Below are 15,262 nucleotides of genomic sequence, written 5' to 3'. Positions count from 1 at the left end.
TGTTGCTCATATTTTTTTAGTAGGCACTTCACATTTTCATTTAAAATCTAAGTATCTGTTTCTAGTGCAATGAAAACCCATTAAATAAGTAGTAACAACGAGGAATAATAAAATTAGAATTTTTGTTCACCATGCTAGCATGCTTCAAGTCTATCACTTGACTAACCATAGGCGTTAAAATGCGTTGCAGTAGGTAGCGGTTTTCAACTGAATTGGTGTTATCTATGCAGTCAATGAATGCACTTCGACCTGCATCCTAGACCTGAATAGGCTATCAGCCGACACTAATGATGATGGAGCTGCCTTGGAGTTAATCTGCAAGGATTGCATGATGGATGACGGGGGTATAAATAGAACAACTTGTACCGATGACCAATGCATGAGTTATCTACAACCTAATCGTGGATAACACATTATTCAATCAAAGGTACCTGCTACTCATATTATGCTACTGAGCTGCAACAAAGTGTACATAATAATCGGGTTCTGGTGTAAGTAACCGCAGCTTGACACGACGAAAGAGGTAAAGTCGCGTCGCTGTGGAATGGTGGTTGGAGTCAGACTAGAAAGCCAACTGCAGTTGCGTGTTTGAAAGCCGGTGAAGGCAAATAAATAATAACAACCAACATCTTACTCAAGGTCGTTTTTAGTCCTGTATAGATTAATAGATTCCAATAAAGTATTTAGTTTCTGTAAGAATTGTGGAGTGGGCAGATGCAGATTAGATTGCCTACCTAGCTACAAAGTGCACGATTGCAGTATCAAATGCATAGAATCAACGTTCAAAATGTTGCAACTCCTGCATCCTAATAGGGATGTGATTATTTAAATCGTGTTTTGTTCAAGTCCGCACAATGCGAGCAATTCCAGCGTCGGTGTGAGAACTACAAATTGGCCAATCAGCAGGCGATCTGATAACCGTATCAATCAGCACGCAGGCTGACGTCAGGGTCAGGTATTTCTACGTTCCCACTATAGCTCAGGGACGCGCCAATTCATATTTCCTGATTCCTGAGGATTCTTGATTGGCAGTTGTCAACAGAAATATTACGCGGTAATCTTTACTGATGAAGAGATTTGTTTGTAAGTGCATGTTTGACTTGAGATAAGTAGGTAAGGTATACAAACTATTAATGCATCATTGAATCTTAACGAACGTTTTCAATTAGGAAGGAAAGGTCCAGTTTTGTGTAGATTTAATAAATCATCATCATCATCATTTCAGCCATAGGACGTCCTCTGCTGAACATAGGCCTCCCCCAATGCTTTCCATCTTGATAGATTGGTAGAGGCCTGCGTCCAGCGCTTCTCTACCTTTATGATGTCGTCTGTCCACCCAGGGCCGGATTAACCATCTCGGGGCCCCTAGGCACAGTTCGATTCTGCCCCCCCCCTTTTTCATACCACAACAACGCAATTTGGAAATTTTTACTGTCTACATTACGAAATTGAATGAAGGTACCATCATTATCGCAAAGGTACCTTCAAACCTACCTTCCTTCAAGTGAAAAGACTTTCGCCACAATGTCTTCTTCTTTCTTCTTTTCAGCCAAATGACGTCCACTGCTGGACAAAGGCCTCCCCCAAGGTTTTCCACAATGAACGGTCCTGCGCTGCCCGCATCCAGGCTCTTCCCGCGACCCTTACCAGATCGTCGGTCCACCTAGTAGGAGGCCTGCCCACGCTACGTCTTCCAGCCCGTGGTCGCCACTCGAGAACTTTCCTGCCCCAACGGCCATCGTCTCTACGAGCTATGTGCCCCGCCCACTGCCACTTGATTTTAGCAATTCTGCGAGCTATGTCGGTTACTTTGGTTCTCCTGCGGATCTCCTCATTTCTGATTCGATCACGCAGGGAAACTCCGAGCATAGCCCGCTCCATCGCCCTTTGGGTGACCTTGAGCCTTCTTATGAGGCCCATAGTAAGCGACCACGTCTCAGATCCGTATACCATCACTGGCAACACGCATTGGTCAAATACTTTCGACTTAAGACACTGCGGTATTTCGGACGTGAGTATATGGCGAAGCTTCCCGAACGCTGCCCATCCGAGTTGGATTCGACGATTGACCTCTTTCTCGAAGTTGGACCTACCTAACTGGACTGTTTGTCCCAGGTATACATAATTGTCAACAACTTCGAGTGTAGAGTCTCCATTTCCAACCTTCAGAGGAGTGGGTGCAACACGGACATTAGACATGATTTTTGTCTTGTCCATGTTCATTCTGAGGCCCACTTGTTGAGAGGCTCTACTGAGGCCATCGAGCATTGTGCCTAGATCCTCCAAGGTCTCAGCCATGACTACGATATCGTCCGCGAATCGAAGGTGGGTGATGTACTCGCCGTTGATATTTATGCCAAATCCGTTCCAGTCCAGAAGCTTGAAGACATCTTCCAGGGCGGTGGTAAACAGTTTTGGAGATATGACGTCTCCCTGTCTTACCCCTCGCTGCAACTGGATAGGTTTCGAGTCCCGATCCTGGAGGCGGACCGACATTGTGGCGTTTTTGTACAAACCCCTCAACACTTCGATATATCGATAGTCAATTTGGCACCTTTGGAGAGACTGTAGCACTGCCCAGGTCTCGACCGAATCGAAGGCTTTTTCATAATCCACAAACGCCAGGCAAAGTGGTTGATTATACTCCTCGGTCTTCTGTATAATCTGCCTTAGCGTATGTATGTGGTCTATGGTACTAAAGCCTTTTCGGAAACCGGCTTGTTCGGGAGGCTGGAAGTCGTCGAGCCTGCGAGCGAGACGATTCGTAATGACTCTCGAAAACAGCTTGTAGACATGGCTCAGAAGTGAGATGGGTCTATAATTCTTCAACAAGGTTTTGTCACCTTTTTTGAAGAAGAGTACCACCACACTTCTGTGCCATGTCGTAGGCGTTTTTCCTTCGAGGATGACGGAATTGAACAGCTTCTGAAGAGCCCTTAGTACCGGCGTTCCGCCTGCCTTCAAAAGCTCAGCCGTGATTCCATCATCACCCGGTGCCTTGTTGTTCTTCAGCTGTTTGAGAGCCATTCTAATCTCGTACAGACTGACGTCCGGGATATCTTCGGTATAGTGTCGGGTCAGTCTAGCTCTTGGGTCTTCGGCTAGATTTGTGACAGGTGCGCGTACACTCGTGTATAATTGTCCGTAGAACTTCTCAACCTCTTCCAATATCTCCGGCCCCGACGAAATGGCTCTGCCATCCTCTGTCTTCAGCTTGGTCAGTTGACTTTGGCCAACAGACAGATCACTTGCGAACACTTTAGAGCCTTTGTTTCGCTCAATCGCCTCTTTAATACGGTCTGTATTAAATTGGCGTAGGTCGCGAGTCAAAGACTTGGAGATCTGTCTGTTAAGGCGCCGATACTGAGCAGCATCTTCAGAGGACTGCAAAACCAAGTTCCGTCTCTCTTCCATGAGTTGATTGGTGAGGTCAGAGATCTTTTTGGTTCCTTTTGAACGACGGGTTTTAAAGAACATAGACCCAGTCGTTTGGACAATTTCCACGAACCTGTCATTGTATTCGTCCACATTTTCGCAGTCTCCTAGGCATTCGAAACGATTTTGCAACTCGAGCTGAAAGCTTTCGGGGTTTTGGAGTTGGATGGGCGCTGGGCGGAGCGTAGACTTCATCAGTCGACATCTCTCGAGCTTGGGTCTGATATTCAATGTGCCTCTTACCATTCGGTGATCGCTTCCTGTTTTGACCGAATTGATCACAGAGACATCATTGAATATATGCTTCTTCGTCGACAAGATGAAGTCTATCTCATTTTTTGTAGCGCCATTGGGATGTAGCCATGTCCACTTTCGCTGTTTTGGCTTTCTGAAGAAGGAGTTCATCATAAAGAGGCCCTCCTTCTCCATAAAGCCAGCCAGCAGTTGGCCACGTGCGTTCCTCTCTCCATACCCAAATTGCCCCACTTTCGGCTCATTATCGCTTCGTTTACCTAGCTTCGCGTTGAAGTCCCCCATCACAACGGTAAAATGGGACCGGGAGCTATGTATGGCTCTGGAAATATCCTCATACATAGTCTCCACTTCGTCGTCGGGGTGTTCCGTGGTCGGTGCGTATACCTGTATGACCTTCAGCGAATACCGTTTGGTGATTCTGAGTATCAGGTACGCTACCCTCGCCGAAACACTCTCGATCTGGACCACGTTGTTGACAAGGGACTTGTGGACGATAAACCCGACACCACCCTGGGACTGCTGGTCGCCCTCCCGGAAATAGAGCAGGTTTCCGGATTTGAGAATTATGGTGTCCTCTCCCTCTCTTCGGACTTCACATAATCCTACGATATCCCACCGTAACCTGCTCAATTCTTCCTCGAGTTCCATTAGCTTCACGTCTGTACGCAGTGTGAGAGCGTTATAGGTTGCCAGGGCCAGAGGTCGTCGGTGTTGGTAGCCTGGCATCCCCCGGGGATTCTTCGCACCCCTTGCCCCACCGTTACCGTGACCGCTACCGTGGTCCGGGATAGTGGGGCCGCCGGGGACTAGGGGCCGTTTTTTTGTTTGTGCCACCATTTGGAGGGTTTGGCCCTAATCGCCACGCTTGGCAGGCGGGTTGGCGATCGCAGTTTTTTACTTGGTTTCGCACGCAGACGCTGCTGCCCGTCCGGTGCTACAGGAGTTTGTCGCCTCTTACGACACGCCTCCTGTGGGCGGTGGGGAAAAGTATTCTTTTTCGCCACAATGTACAGTCGCAGAATGAAAAGGTTCGTCACCTTAGTGTCGGTTTTCGCTTGCAGTAGGTACTGTAAGAGTCAAACCTGCCAACATAACAGTGCAAGAAACAGAGCTGCTAACATTTAAATAAATATGACGTTTGCTAACGAATAAGGTTTTGCTTGTTTATTTTTCTATCCCATCAGTGCAATGTTACAAAATGTAGTTTTTTTTATATAGAAATAACAATGGCAGGTTGAACCAACCAGAAGGTTTTATTTAGTTTATCAATCATAATAATCTTCTTGACAAGATAAATCGACTTTGATCTGAATAATTTTGAACTTTACTGACGAACAGTTAAAGATTATTTTCTCTAACTCGAGATTATTCTGTAACATAGTTTCAAAAGGTAATGTGCTCGCGATTCGTTGAAGGAATCAATTTGAAAACTGACGAACCTTTTCATTCCGCGACTGTACAGGACGAGTCATTTAAAAATGAAACACAAGAATAGGAAAATCTTGCATATTTTTATAAAACTAACATAAACATTAAAAAATTAAAATTTACTTGAACTGATTAAAAAGCATGTTTAAATATAAACCCTTCTAATTTTTTTGGATACAAAATCGTTTAAAACTTCTTGAAAATTGACCTTTTCTGACACATCATCTTTAACATATGTTTTTTATTTTTATTTTTTAATCGGGAGTGCTGGGCCCCTGGTCATAGTGGGCCCCTAGGCACTGGCCTAAAGTGCCTTATGGATGATACGGCACTGTGTCCACCTTGTTCGTGGACGTCACACGCCGCGTATTTCGGTACGCGGCCTCCATTCCAGAACCTTGCTGCCCTATCGGCCGTCAGTTCTGCGTACTATGTGCCCTGCCCATTGCCACTTCAGCTTGCTTTTATAATAAAAGGTAAACTGAATTCACAAATTACCTACTTATCTAGGTAAACGTTCTGATATTGCATAAGCTACTGTGTTCACTGTGTACCTATGTTAAAAATAAAACAAAATAATTAAATATTTAGCCATATATTTCAAACTTAAACTAACGTAATCAGATCAAGAAGGCTGAGGCTTAAGCACGCTCAGTTCGTTGACCTTGTACGAGTACGCTTTGAAATCGCCTATCTTTTCTCCGTCCTGGTACAGGTACAGTTTGAAGCAGGTATCACAGAAGAAGGCTGGGTCGAAGGGAACTCGGTCGCAGCCCGATACTACCCATTTGGCGCAGAATTCTGCACAAGTAGTGCAATATACCGACTGGTGCGACGATATGGCTGTATTGCGAGGGTAATAGTTCAGACGCGACGGGTCTGAGGGCCCGAGGAGACGGATCTCGGAGAATGTGAACAGATGCTCGCAGTTGCCTTGGTGGACGTATACCTGAAATTAAAGTAAGCTTGAGTAAGTTAGCTGTAGTGCAATATTATGCAGTAACTAAGAGAAGGGCGCCGTCATTGGACTATAAAAAAACAGATATCCTCTCTGAGCCAGATTGCCCTCATCCCTCTGGTGGACACAGAAGCTGGCCAGACTGCCATCTCCCCTTTCTGACTCATTGTCAGGTCAGACTGCCCTTTTCCTCCCATCTTTTGGCTCAGAAAATGGCCTTGCTTCGGCTAAAAATCTGACCACCAGATTGCCCCGCCTCTGGCACACAATCTAGCTAGACCGCCTTACGCCTGTCTGCTATGCTTAAAAGCTAGGTATGCCTATACGTTGATGAGCAGGAGCCGAGGGGACACGGCGCAGTGCAGTCACCTCCGGGTACCCCAGCCGCATGACGATGTCCCCGACGGCGGCCTGGCACATGTCGCGCGAGGGGAAGTCCCCGAGCCCACTAGCACACGTGATGAGCAGGAGCCGAGGGGACACGGCCCAGTGCAGTCACCTCCGGGTACCCCAGCCGCATGACGATGTCCCCGACGGCGGCCTGGCACATGTCGCGCGAGGGGAAGTCCCCGAGCCCACTAGCACACGTGATGAGCAGGAGCCGAGGGGACACGGCCCAGTGTAGTCACCTCCGGGTACCCCAGCCGCATGACGATGTCCCCGACGGCGGCCTGGCACATGTCGCGCGAGGGGAAGTCCCCGAGCCCACTAGCACACGTGATGAGCAGGAGCCGAGGGGACACGGCCCAGTGTAGTCACCTCCGGGTACCCCAGCCGCATGACGATGTCCCCGACGGCGGCCTGGCACATGTCGCGCGAGGGGAAGTCCCCGAGCCCACTAGCACACGTGATGAGCAGGAGCCGAGGGGACACGGCCCAGTGTAGTCACCTCCGGGTACCCCAGCCGCATGACGATGTCCCCGACGGCGGCCTGGCACATGTCGCGCGAGGGGAAGTCCCCGAGCCCACTAGCACACGTGATGAGCAGGAGCCGAGGGGACACGGCCCAGTGTAGTCACCTCCGGGTACCCCAGCCGCATGACGATGTCCCCGACGGCGGCCTGGCACATGTCGCGCGAGGGGAAGTCCCCGAGCCCACTAGCACACGTGATGAGCAGGAGCCGAGGGGACACGGCCCAGTGTAGTCACCTCCGGGTACCCCAGCCGCATGACGATGTCCCCGACGGCGGCCTGGCACATGTCGCGCGAGGGGAAGTCCCCGAGCCCGCGGCGGCGCGCCCACTCGCGCAGCCCCGCCGCGTGGTCCACGCAGCCCGGCCGCGTGTCCACGTAGAACACGTTGTTGATGAACAGGAAGCCAGATGGGAACACGTCCTGGAATGCAGAGCGATGTTTTTTTAAGCCTTGGACAGACCAAACGCGGCGCAGTAGCAGCGCAGTTTGAACGCGGGCCCGCGCTCCAACCGCGCCGCACTGCAACTGCCGAACGACAAACGAGGCGGCGCGGGTGCGGGACAGAAGCGGCGCGAGCGCGGGCCCGCGCTGTTGTATTACTATGGCGGCCATATTAGCGTGACACACCGGACGCAGGGCGGTAGCAGCGCGTTGAAAGCGGTTTTCGAATATTTAAATTTTTGACAACCGCCCGCGTTGCAACTGCTTTGAAACTGCGCTGCTTTCAGTGTGCCTCAGCCGCGCTGCAACTGATCCGCGTTTGGTCTGTGGAAGCCTTTACTATTGATAGCAAGGGGCAGTAACCGAACACAGAACCAGCAAAAATGCTGCTGAACTAAAGTTTTGAGCAAGCAAGAAAACAAATAACACTACTATAAATATCTACGTTTACTGCAGGACGATGGAACGGGATAAAACACGCGTCTATCCCGTTCTAGCATCTATTGTATGGAAGTTATTTTCCTAATCATTATCAGTTACGATGACACCAAAGACGTAAGTGACCTCCAAAGAATGCCACTTCTTTCATCAGTCAATCGAGCACTAGCCGTCGACATTATATCTATACAAAATCCCTTTTACCTGAAGTTCTTCAAATTAGTTGCGTCCTATACACTTTGTATATCAACGGTTAAGGTAATAGCAGAGTAAATACAAATGAGTAGGTCATCTTCATAGAAACGCCCGAGCGCGGTTTGTATGTGAGCGCGCCAATACGTATGCGGACACATTAAAAATTTAGTGTGGATTAGCGGTGAGGTGCGCTGAATTTTGCCATGATTCCAAATTCTTTCTGTAGCAGCCCTACCTTGGCGTTGGTGGCGGGCGGCACGTCGGGCGCCTCGGACACGTCGAGGCGCATGCCGACGTCGTTGGGGCACACGAAGCGGTCCCGCAGCGCCGTCAGCGCGGCCCGGCCCGGCAGCACCACGTCGCAAACGAACACCGCGTGCCGGGAGCGGCCCTGGACACGAACATATTTATTAGGCAGGGTACTCACCTGCCATCGACAGGCGCGGATCCAGCCCTAAAAAAAGGTTGTGGGCACAGCCACCAAAAATTAGCAAAGTGAGAGTTGGCTTGGAGTTCGAACTCACGCTCGATTTTTAAAGGCTCATCAGTCAGACGTTTTTATTATCAGCCTATCGATCTTTCAATAGATCATAATTAAAACAAGCAAATTAGGGTTGTGGGCATGCCCACAGTGCCCACAACGGTGGATCCGCGCCTGTCATCGACCATTGCTCGTCGCAGTTCCTCACGGGACATGGCAACTTTAAACATAAACTTCACGAATTCAAACTAGTTCCGTCTCCTTTTTGCGAGTGTTCCACTGATGATGTCAATCATGAGCAGACCATCATATCTTGTGGGAGTGTGATCTTTGGAAACATGAACGTGATATAATGCTTAATTCAATACAACATACATCTGTTTCCGCAATTTATTACACCGATCTTGTCGCGACAAGGAATTTCCATGCTTTTAAGCGATTTTGTGAAAAATATTATTGGCAGGTAGTTGCTAATTGCTCATAAGATAGGCCCCCTTAATTTAATTTATTGTCCGTGGTGCATAATCTTTTCTTAAAGGTTTTAAACCTTTGTTTGTCACTTGTCATCCGCTTTGCAATGGAGGGAAGTCGAACCATAATTTCGAACTCCTCCTATGTTCTTCTGATAAATTTCGTTGCGGGTCCAATGACTGTTTAACTTTCCCCCGGGACAAACTTGACCTTCATTGGTTGGGTTTTTGTGGCGGTCAAGCTGTAGATCCTGGCTACACAGGAGTTGCAGTGGTGGGAACGAGAGGTGGGAATAGTCCCGTTACTCACCTGCCATGTAGCCAGTAGCGGCGTAAGGGGGGGCGCACGGTGGATCGAAATGGCATTAAAGTGGACATAGGGATTTTTTCCGGAAAATCGAATTTTAAAAATTGCCAATCGATAGTCCTTTGCTCACTCATCACGACATGTCATATCACATTTTTCTCTAAACCTGATACTTTAGCTTAAAAAAAATAATTTGTGTTTTTTTTGTATGAAACGAGACATAAAGTGCTAATTTTCTCCGAAGACCTGCTAGATCGTGACTTGAAACAACCTAGGTCGGTATAACTGCATTATTTATTAATATTCTAAGCTATTTCCAGCTGCTCCAAACCGCAACTTAGGCTGTTAAACGATTCCGAAAAAAAAAATTGACTCTTCTTGTAATTGTATTTTAGTTCTTTTTTTTAGAAAAAGCTTCGATTACGGTACTAGAAAGTGATTTTATCGTTAGGTGACATTGTTATCTATTCTCAGAATCTGTTAAACCCTTTCTTTCCTATCAGCACATGACTTTAAAACAACAATGAAGTTACTCATACCTCGTAAATAACGTGTTTTGCGAATAAGCAGATAATGGTCAGGGGTGGGGGTAAAAAACAGATAAGGATTGTTTATTTGTTTTAAATTTAGTTTGGGCTGTGTAACGTCACCAATAACATTCAACTTTAAATGCGGTTTTTAACATGTAATTACAATGGAAGCTATTGTGAATAATATAGATTTGTTCGTAGTCTTAAGAAATACCTTAAAACCTTTGATGGACAGTGAGGAACTTTATAATCACCTTTAGCAGAAAATGGTACATTTGTCAGAAGAAAACAGTGTTAAGAGCGTTTACGCCGTTTGGCGCAAAAACAGTACTTTTTCAACCCGTTACAATCATTAACCAGTTACATTACAAATATGTTATAGGCATAAATAATTAGGCAATTTCGTCGTCTAAATAGTTAGTTGAGATAATATTTCGATTAGTATAGTATTTAAGAATTCTATCAAGATAAGTCCTCACAGGTTTTCAAATTTCCACTTTAGCGTCAGTTTACAAGCTGAATTTTTTTATAAAAATACTGTGAAAACGATATAACAAACATTTATATCCTATAGCATAGGTCCTTAGGCAAATAGTTAGTTGAGAAAATTCTTAGATTTAAGCATTTTACAATAAGAAATAAGACATTTTACATTTCACAAATTCAAAGAACTTGAAATACCCAAAAATCAAAGTGATTTTTACACCATTATTCTTCTTGATGATGGACAAACTGTCATCTATCTCTTACCCAATTTTTAAGAAGAAACAGTGATTGGCTTTAATTTCCAATTAACTGGGTCTGGCAACTAGTTTTTGATGAAGACAAAATTGAGGAAAATGTTCTGTTTCTGAGTTAATTTATGTAACGTGTAATTCATCTTTTTTTCTGTTTCTGAGTTAATTTATGTAACGGTTTCCTCGGGATAAAGGAAGTAGTCGAAGCATGTAGTGTAGAAGTTGGCATGTTTTCTGTAATAGCATCTATATTTGACGTTGTTTTTTCACTAGGTTCAGTAATTGAACCAACATTTTCCTCAATTTTGTCTTCATCAAAAACTAGTTGCCAGACCCAGTTAATTGGAGATTCAAGGCAATCACTGTTTCTTCTTAAAAATTGGGGAAGAGATAGATGACAGTTTGTCCATCGTCCATTAAGATTAGTACAAAAATTCCGGCAAACTTTTTTTAACTTAACACTGTTTTCTTCTGACAAATGTACCATTTTCTGCTAAAGGTTTAGATTATAAAGTTCCTCACTGTCCATCAAAGGTTTTAAGGTATTTCTTAAGACTACGAACAAATCTATATTATTATTCACAATAGCTTCCATTGTAATTAGATGTTAAAAATCGCATTTAAAGTTGAATGTTATTGGTGACGTTACACAGCCCAAACTAAATTTAAAACAAATAAACAATCCTTATCTGTTTTTACCCCCACCCCTGACCATTATCTGCTTATTCGCAAAACACGTTATTTACGAGGTATGAGTAACTTCATTGTTGTTTTAAAGTCATGTGCTGATAGGAAAGAAAGGGTTTAACAGATTCTGAGAATAGATAACAATGTCACCTAACGATAAAATCACTTTCTAGTACCGTAATCGAAGCTTTTTCTAAAAAAAAGAACTAAAATACAATTACAAGAAGAGTCAATTTTAATTTTTTTCGGAATCGTTTAACAGGCTAAGTTGCGGTTTGGAGCAGCTGGAAATAGCTTAGAATATTAATAAATAATGCAGTTATACCGACCTAGGTTGTTTCAAGTCACGATCTAGCAGGTCTTCGGAGAAAATTAGCACTTTATGTCTCGTTTCATACAAAAAAAACACAAATTATTTTTTTTAAGCTAAAGTATCAGGTTTAGAGAAAAATGTGATATGACATGTCGTGATGAGTGAGCAAAGGACTATCGATTGGCAATTTTTAAAATTCGATTTTCCGGAAAAAATTCCTATGTCCACTTTAATGCCATTTCGATCCACCGTGGGGCGGTGGGGACGTTCCGCCCCGGGTGCATCAGGGGGTGACAACAGTCGCGCAGATGCTCACAAAATCATGTTACGGGGTCATGATACGGGGGCTATTGGTATCATATAGCTGTTTCGTACTAACATCCTTCATCTTAGAATCGGTAACCCAAAAATCCTGGAGGGCACCAGACCAGACCATTCTGGGGTGCCATAGCCCCCAGCTATATAGCGTATACGTGTTCCAAAATTCAACGATAAGCCGGCGCCAAAGGGTGTCAATGTAGTAGTCATGACTATGTCCATCCAGTGGCGCCAGCTTATCCTTGAATTTTGGGACACATTGTATATGGGGGGAGGGGGTATCGCCCCGGGTTCCAAGCCATGCTACGCCGCCACTGCATGTAGCACGTAACGTAGCATGTAACGTAACCAACCTTCAAGTGAGTACGGCTCGTCCACGGTCATCGCGTATCTGGTTGCGAGCTCCTGAATCCGCCTTTGTGCGATCTTCCTGCGAACCACGCGCGAGCAGCTCGCAGCGGGCTCGTGCCTATGTACTCACTTGATACAGTATCTGATACACTACATGCTACACGGCTAGATGAGTACCCTGCTCTAGGACTATCCCACACTAGCGTCTTTCGAACATATTGTATTGGCACCTTGCCAGACGCCGCGCGTTTGGGTACAATCAGGCGGTTATCACACTGCAGCGCGGGGCGACAGATTTAATCATTGTATGCAAGTACCTCAGTTTGTATAGAAAACACGCGCGGCACTTCACACTGACAACGCGTCCGCGCGCGTGATTTTTTATATGAAAATCACGCGCTCCGCGGCGGAGCGCGGCGCAGTGTGATAACCGCCTCAGTGTAAAAATGGCATTGATAAACGGCGACGGACGACGACGCAAGATGCTAGTTTGGGGTGTCCCTTAACCATCACTAGCACTCGAAACGAGAACCTCCTCCTTTTTTTAAAGTCGGTTAAAAAGAAGTGTATATCGAAATAGGTCTGTCAGGTTATCATAGTATTGCGACAGAAGTGTGCAATGCAATGAAAGATCATATTACATATTTAGATTTGGTTTAATTTCTAAAATTTAGGTTTATTAGCCCTTTGCATATGGTCCTACTGCCTTGTTCAAATGTCCAGGTTAATTTAACTTTTCAGTGGTACAACTAAGCCATATAAAATTCTATCAGCAGGACCACTGCCCATTGTTGTTTTCATGGTTCAACCCAGGGTTCAAAAATATCAGATATTTATTATAAAATTTCAACCAACAGTTTATTCTATTCTCCACTCACAAACACCTCTTGAGAAGTATGAAATTTAATTAATGAAATCCCCACTTACCCTAAAGTATTTTATGTTGTAGTCATAGGGCCTGTATATTCTCACTCTGAATAACAAATCTTTGCCAGGCACTAGGTCTTGATCTGTCTCATTTGCAGGTTGTTTACAATCCTGAAAGAATTTTAAAGCTAAGTTATGTATGCAATATATGATTCAATTACTAGAATCAGTCCTGGAGCTGTCAATAGGCCGTATAGGCCGCGTCCTAGGGGCGGCAGATTTCAGATGACGCTTACTCGATTTCAGAAGATAAAAGTTAAATAAAGATCCAGCCCCATCCTAGCCTACGGGCGGCAAAACTGTAATCCGCCACTGACTTTTTTTTATGTGATAGGAGGCAAACGAGCAGACGGATCACCTGATGGTAAGTGATTACCGTCGCCCATAGACACCCGCAGACCCAGGGGCGTTACAGGTGCGTTGCCAGCCTTTAAGATAAAGATACGCTCTCCTCTTGAAAGCTTGCAGGTCGTATCTTAGCAGACTAGAATACTCAAAATATATTTTCTTTACATTCTCAAAATATTATTACTTACTAATTGTCCAAGTCCAAGCTGCTTGTAAAAAAAGATATCCATTATGTTTTATTAACAAATTAAAATATTAATTTATTATTTAACAGTAGCCAACATTAACTGGCTTCAGGCTGACATCAGATTTCTTAATAATTTAAACCAAATACAAAACCCAAACATCAATTAGATAAGTTCAAAAACGTTGTATGTAAAGATTGTTTTAGTGTATGTCTTGTTGGTTGTCCTATTAATAAATAAAAAAGGGGCCAACAGGACTATTACTAATATTGTTGGAAAAATAATTTTAATTAAATAACTTACATCAGGTGCAAGAGGGATGATCCGAATGCCCCTGTATTTCAGTTTCTTGTTATAGTGGTTTCCAAGATCTTTCTCAATTCGCAGCGTAAGCTTCTTGTGAATACACAGTTTAGTGTCGCAGTTTTCTATTGAAGACTTTATTATATTCAACTTTTCTTCACTGTCATTCGGGAGAAGTCCATTTTTCGGGGCTGCCAACGGCATAAGTAGTTCTGTACCTGTCTTTAAATGCTCTGGGCTGAAAAATATTTATAAGTTATTTATAAACCAAAATATGTTTGATATAACAGTAAATAAGACTGAAATATTACCTGCAATATTTAGAAAGCATTTCAAAGTCTTCATCATTAAGATCATCTCCCACAAAAGCTCTAATTTTTTCATCATAAAACTGATTCAGATCACTCTTAGTATCTGGTGACCCAAAGATTGGTAAGGAATCAAATTGTTCTGCGAGATTTTTTGATAATATTGGTTTGGTTGTTAAATGACCTTTGAGATGGTAAAAAGTGGGACCGGTCACTGTGGTATAATAGCTGTTAGGCTCTTTTAGCTTGAAGTCGTCGGCAATCGGTCCTCCTAAAACGCTATATAGGTCGGATAAGCTTGGTTTCTTACTTTCAATTGATTCTTTCATTTCATGATTTTCAATGTTTTCTTTCGACTCGCTTGGATTGGGTGACTGAGGATGGGCTGTATTATCTGTATCAGGAATAACAGGCTCATTTTGCGTTGAAGTACATTCACTGGTTGTTGCACCATTCAATGAGATCATTTGGCATTCGGCTCTAGACGTGCTTGGTTCATTATTAAATGGCCGGTTAGAATCATCCTCTATTTCCTTTCTGAGGCAATTTACTTCTGAACTATCAATATCTTCACACTCCATGTTTTTATTGAAAAGCTAATGTTTATACCCAATTATCACAGAATGTTATTACTTTTTATTTCTTGTATTCTACTAGTAATAATATATGTTAAATAGACTATTGATTACCTTATTATTTTTCGTGTTTTGGTATTTTGTTTGTGATTTTATGATTCTCGTTGGGGGGGTTTTGGACTGTGTTTGGCAAAGAATTTTTTTTTTTTTTTTTAAACCTTCCTGGCCTGGAAATATGTACCATTGGCCGAATACTTGTAAGTTGTCAATATATCTTGGCAAAGCGTAGATAGAGAATAGAGGTAGATGGGTCATTAGCGTACACCTGAGTGAGATAGCAATATATGTACATACCAT

The 15,262-nt window shown here is 44.2% G+C and overlaps 1 protein-coding gene across 3 annotated transcripts; it reads right to left on the bottom strand.

Moving 5' to 3' along the window:
- Positions 1-5,697: 5,697 nt before the first annotated feature.
- LOC135079458 (uncharacterized) lies at positions 5,698-15,097 on the bottom strand. Of its 3 annotated transcripts, none has more exons than XM_063974119.1 (7): positions 15,020-15,097; positions 14,334-14,926; positions 14,023-14,260; positions 13,187-13,297; positions 8,301-8,456; positions 6,446-7,411; positions 5,698-6,067 (listed from the first exon to the last, which is right to left on the bottom strand). In XM_063974119.1, the coding sequence occupies exons 2-6, from the start codon at positions 14,909-14,911 to the stop codon at positions 7,175-7,177; spliced, it is 1,320 nt and encodes a 439-aa protein (XP_063830189.1). In that variant the 5' UTR covers positions 14,912-14,926; positions 15,020-15,097; the 3' UTR covers positions 5,698-6,067; positions 6,446-7,174. The 3 variants fall into 3 exon arrangements, with proteins under 3 accessions (XP_063830189.1, XP_063830190.1, XP_063830188.1); XM_063974120.1 differs by having other exon boundaries at positions 14,334-14,724; XM_063974118.1 differs by having other exon boundaries at positions 14,334-15,097.
- Between the last annotated feature and the right edge of the window lie 165 nt (positions 15,098-15,262).

The sequence above is a fragment of the Ostrinia nubilalis genome, chromosome 16, assembly GCF_963855985.1.
Source record: "Ostrinia nubilalis chromosome 16, ilOstNubi1.1, whole genome shotgun sequence".
Classification (NCBI taxonomy): domain Eukaryota; kingdom Metazoa; phylum Arthropoda; class Insecta; order Lepidoptera; family Crambidae; genus Ostrinia; species Ostrinia nubilalis.
This window is presented reverse-complemented; position numbering and strand designations above follow the sequence as displayed.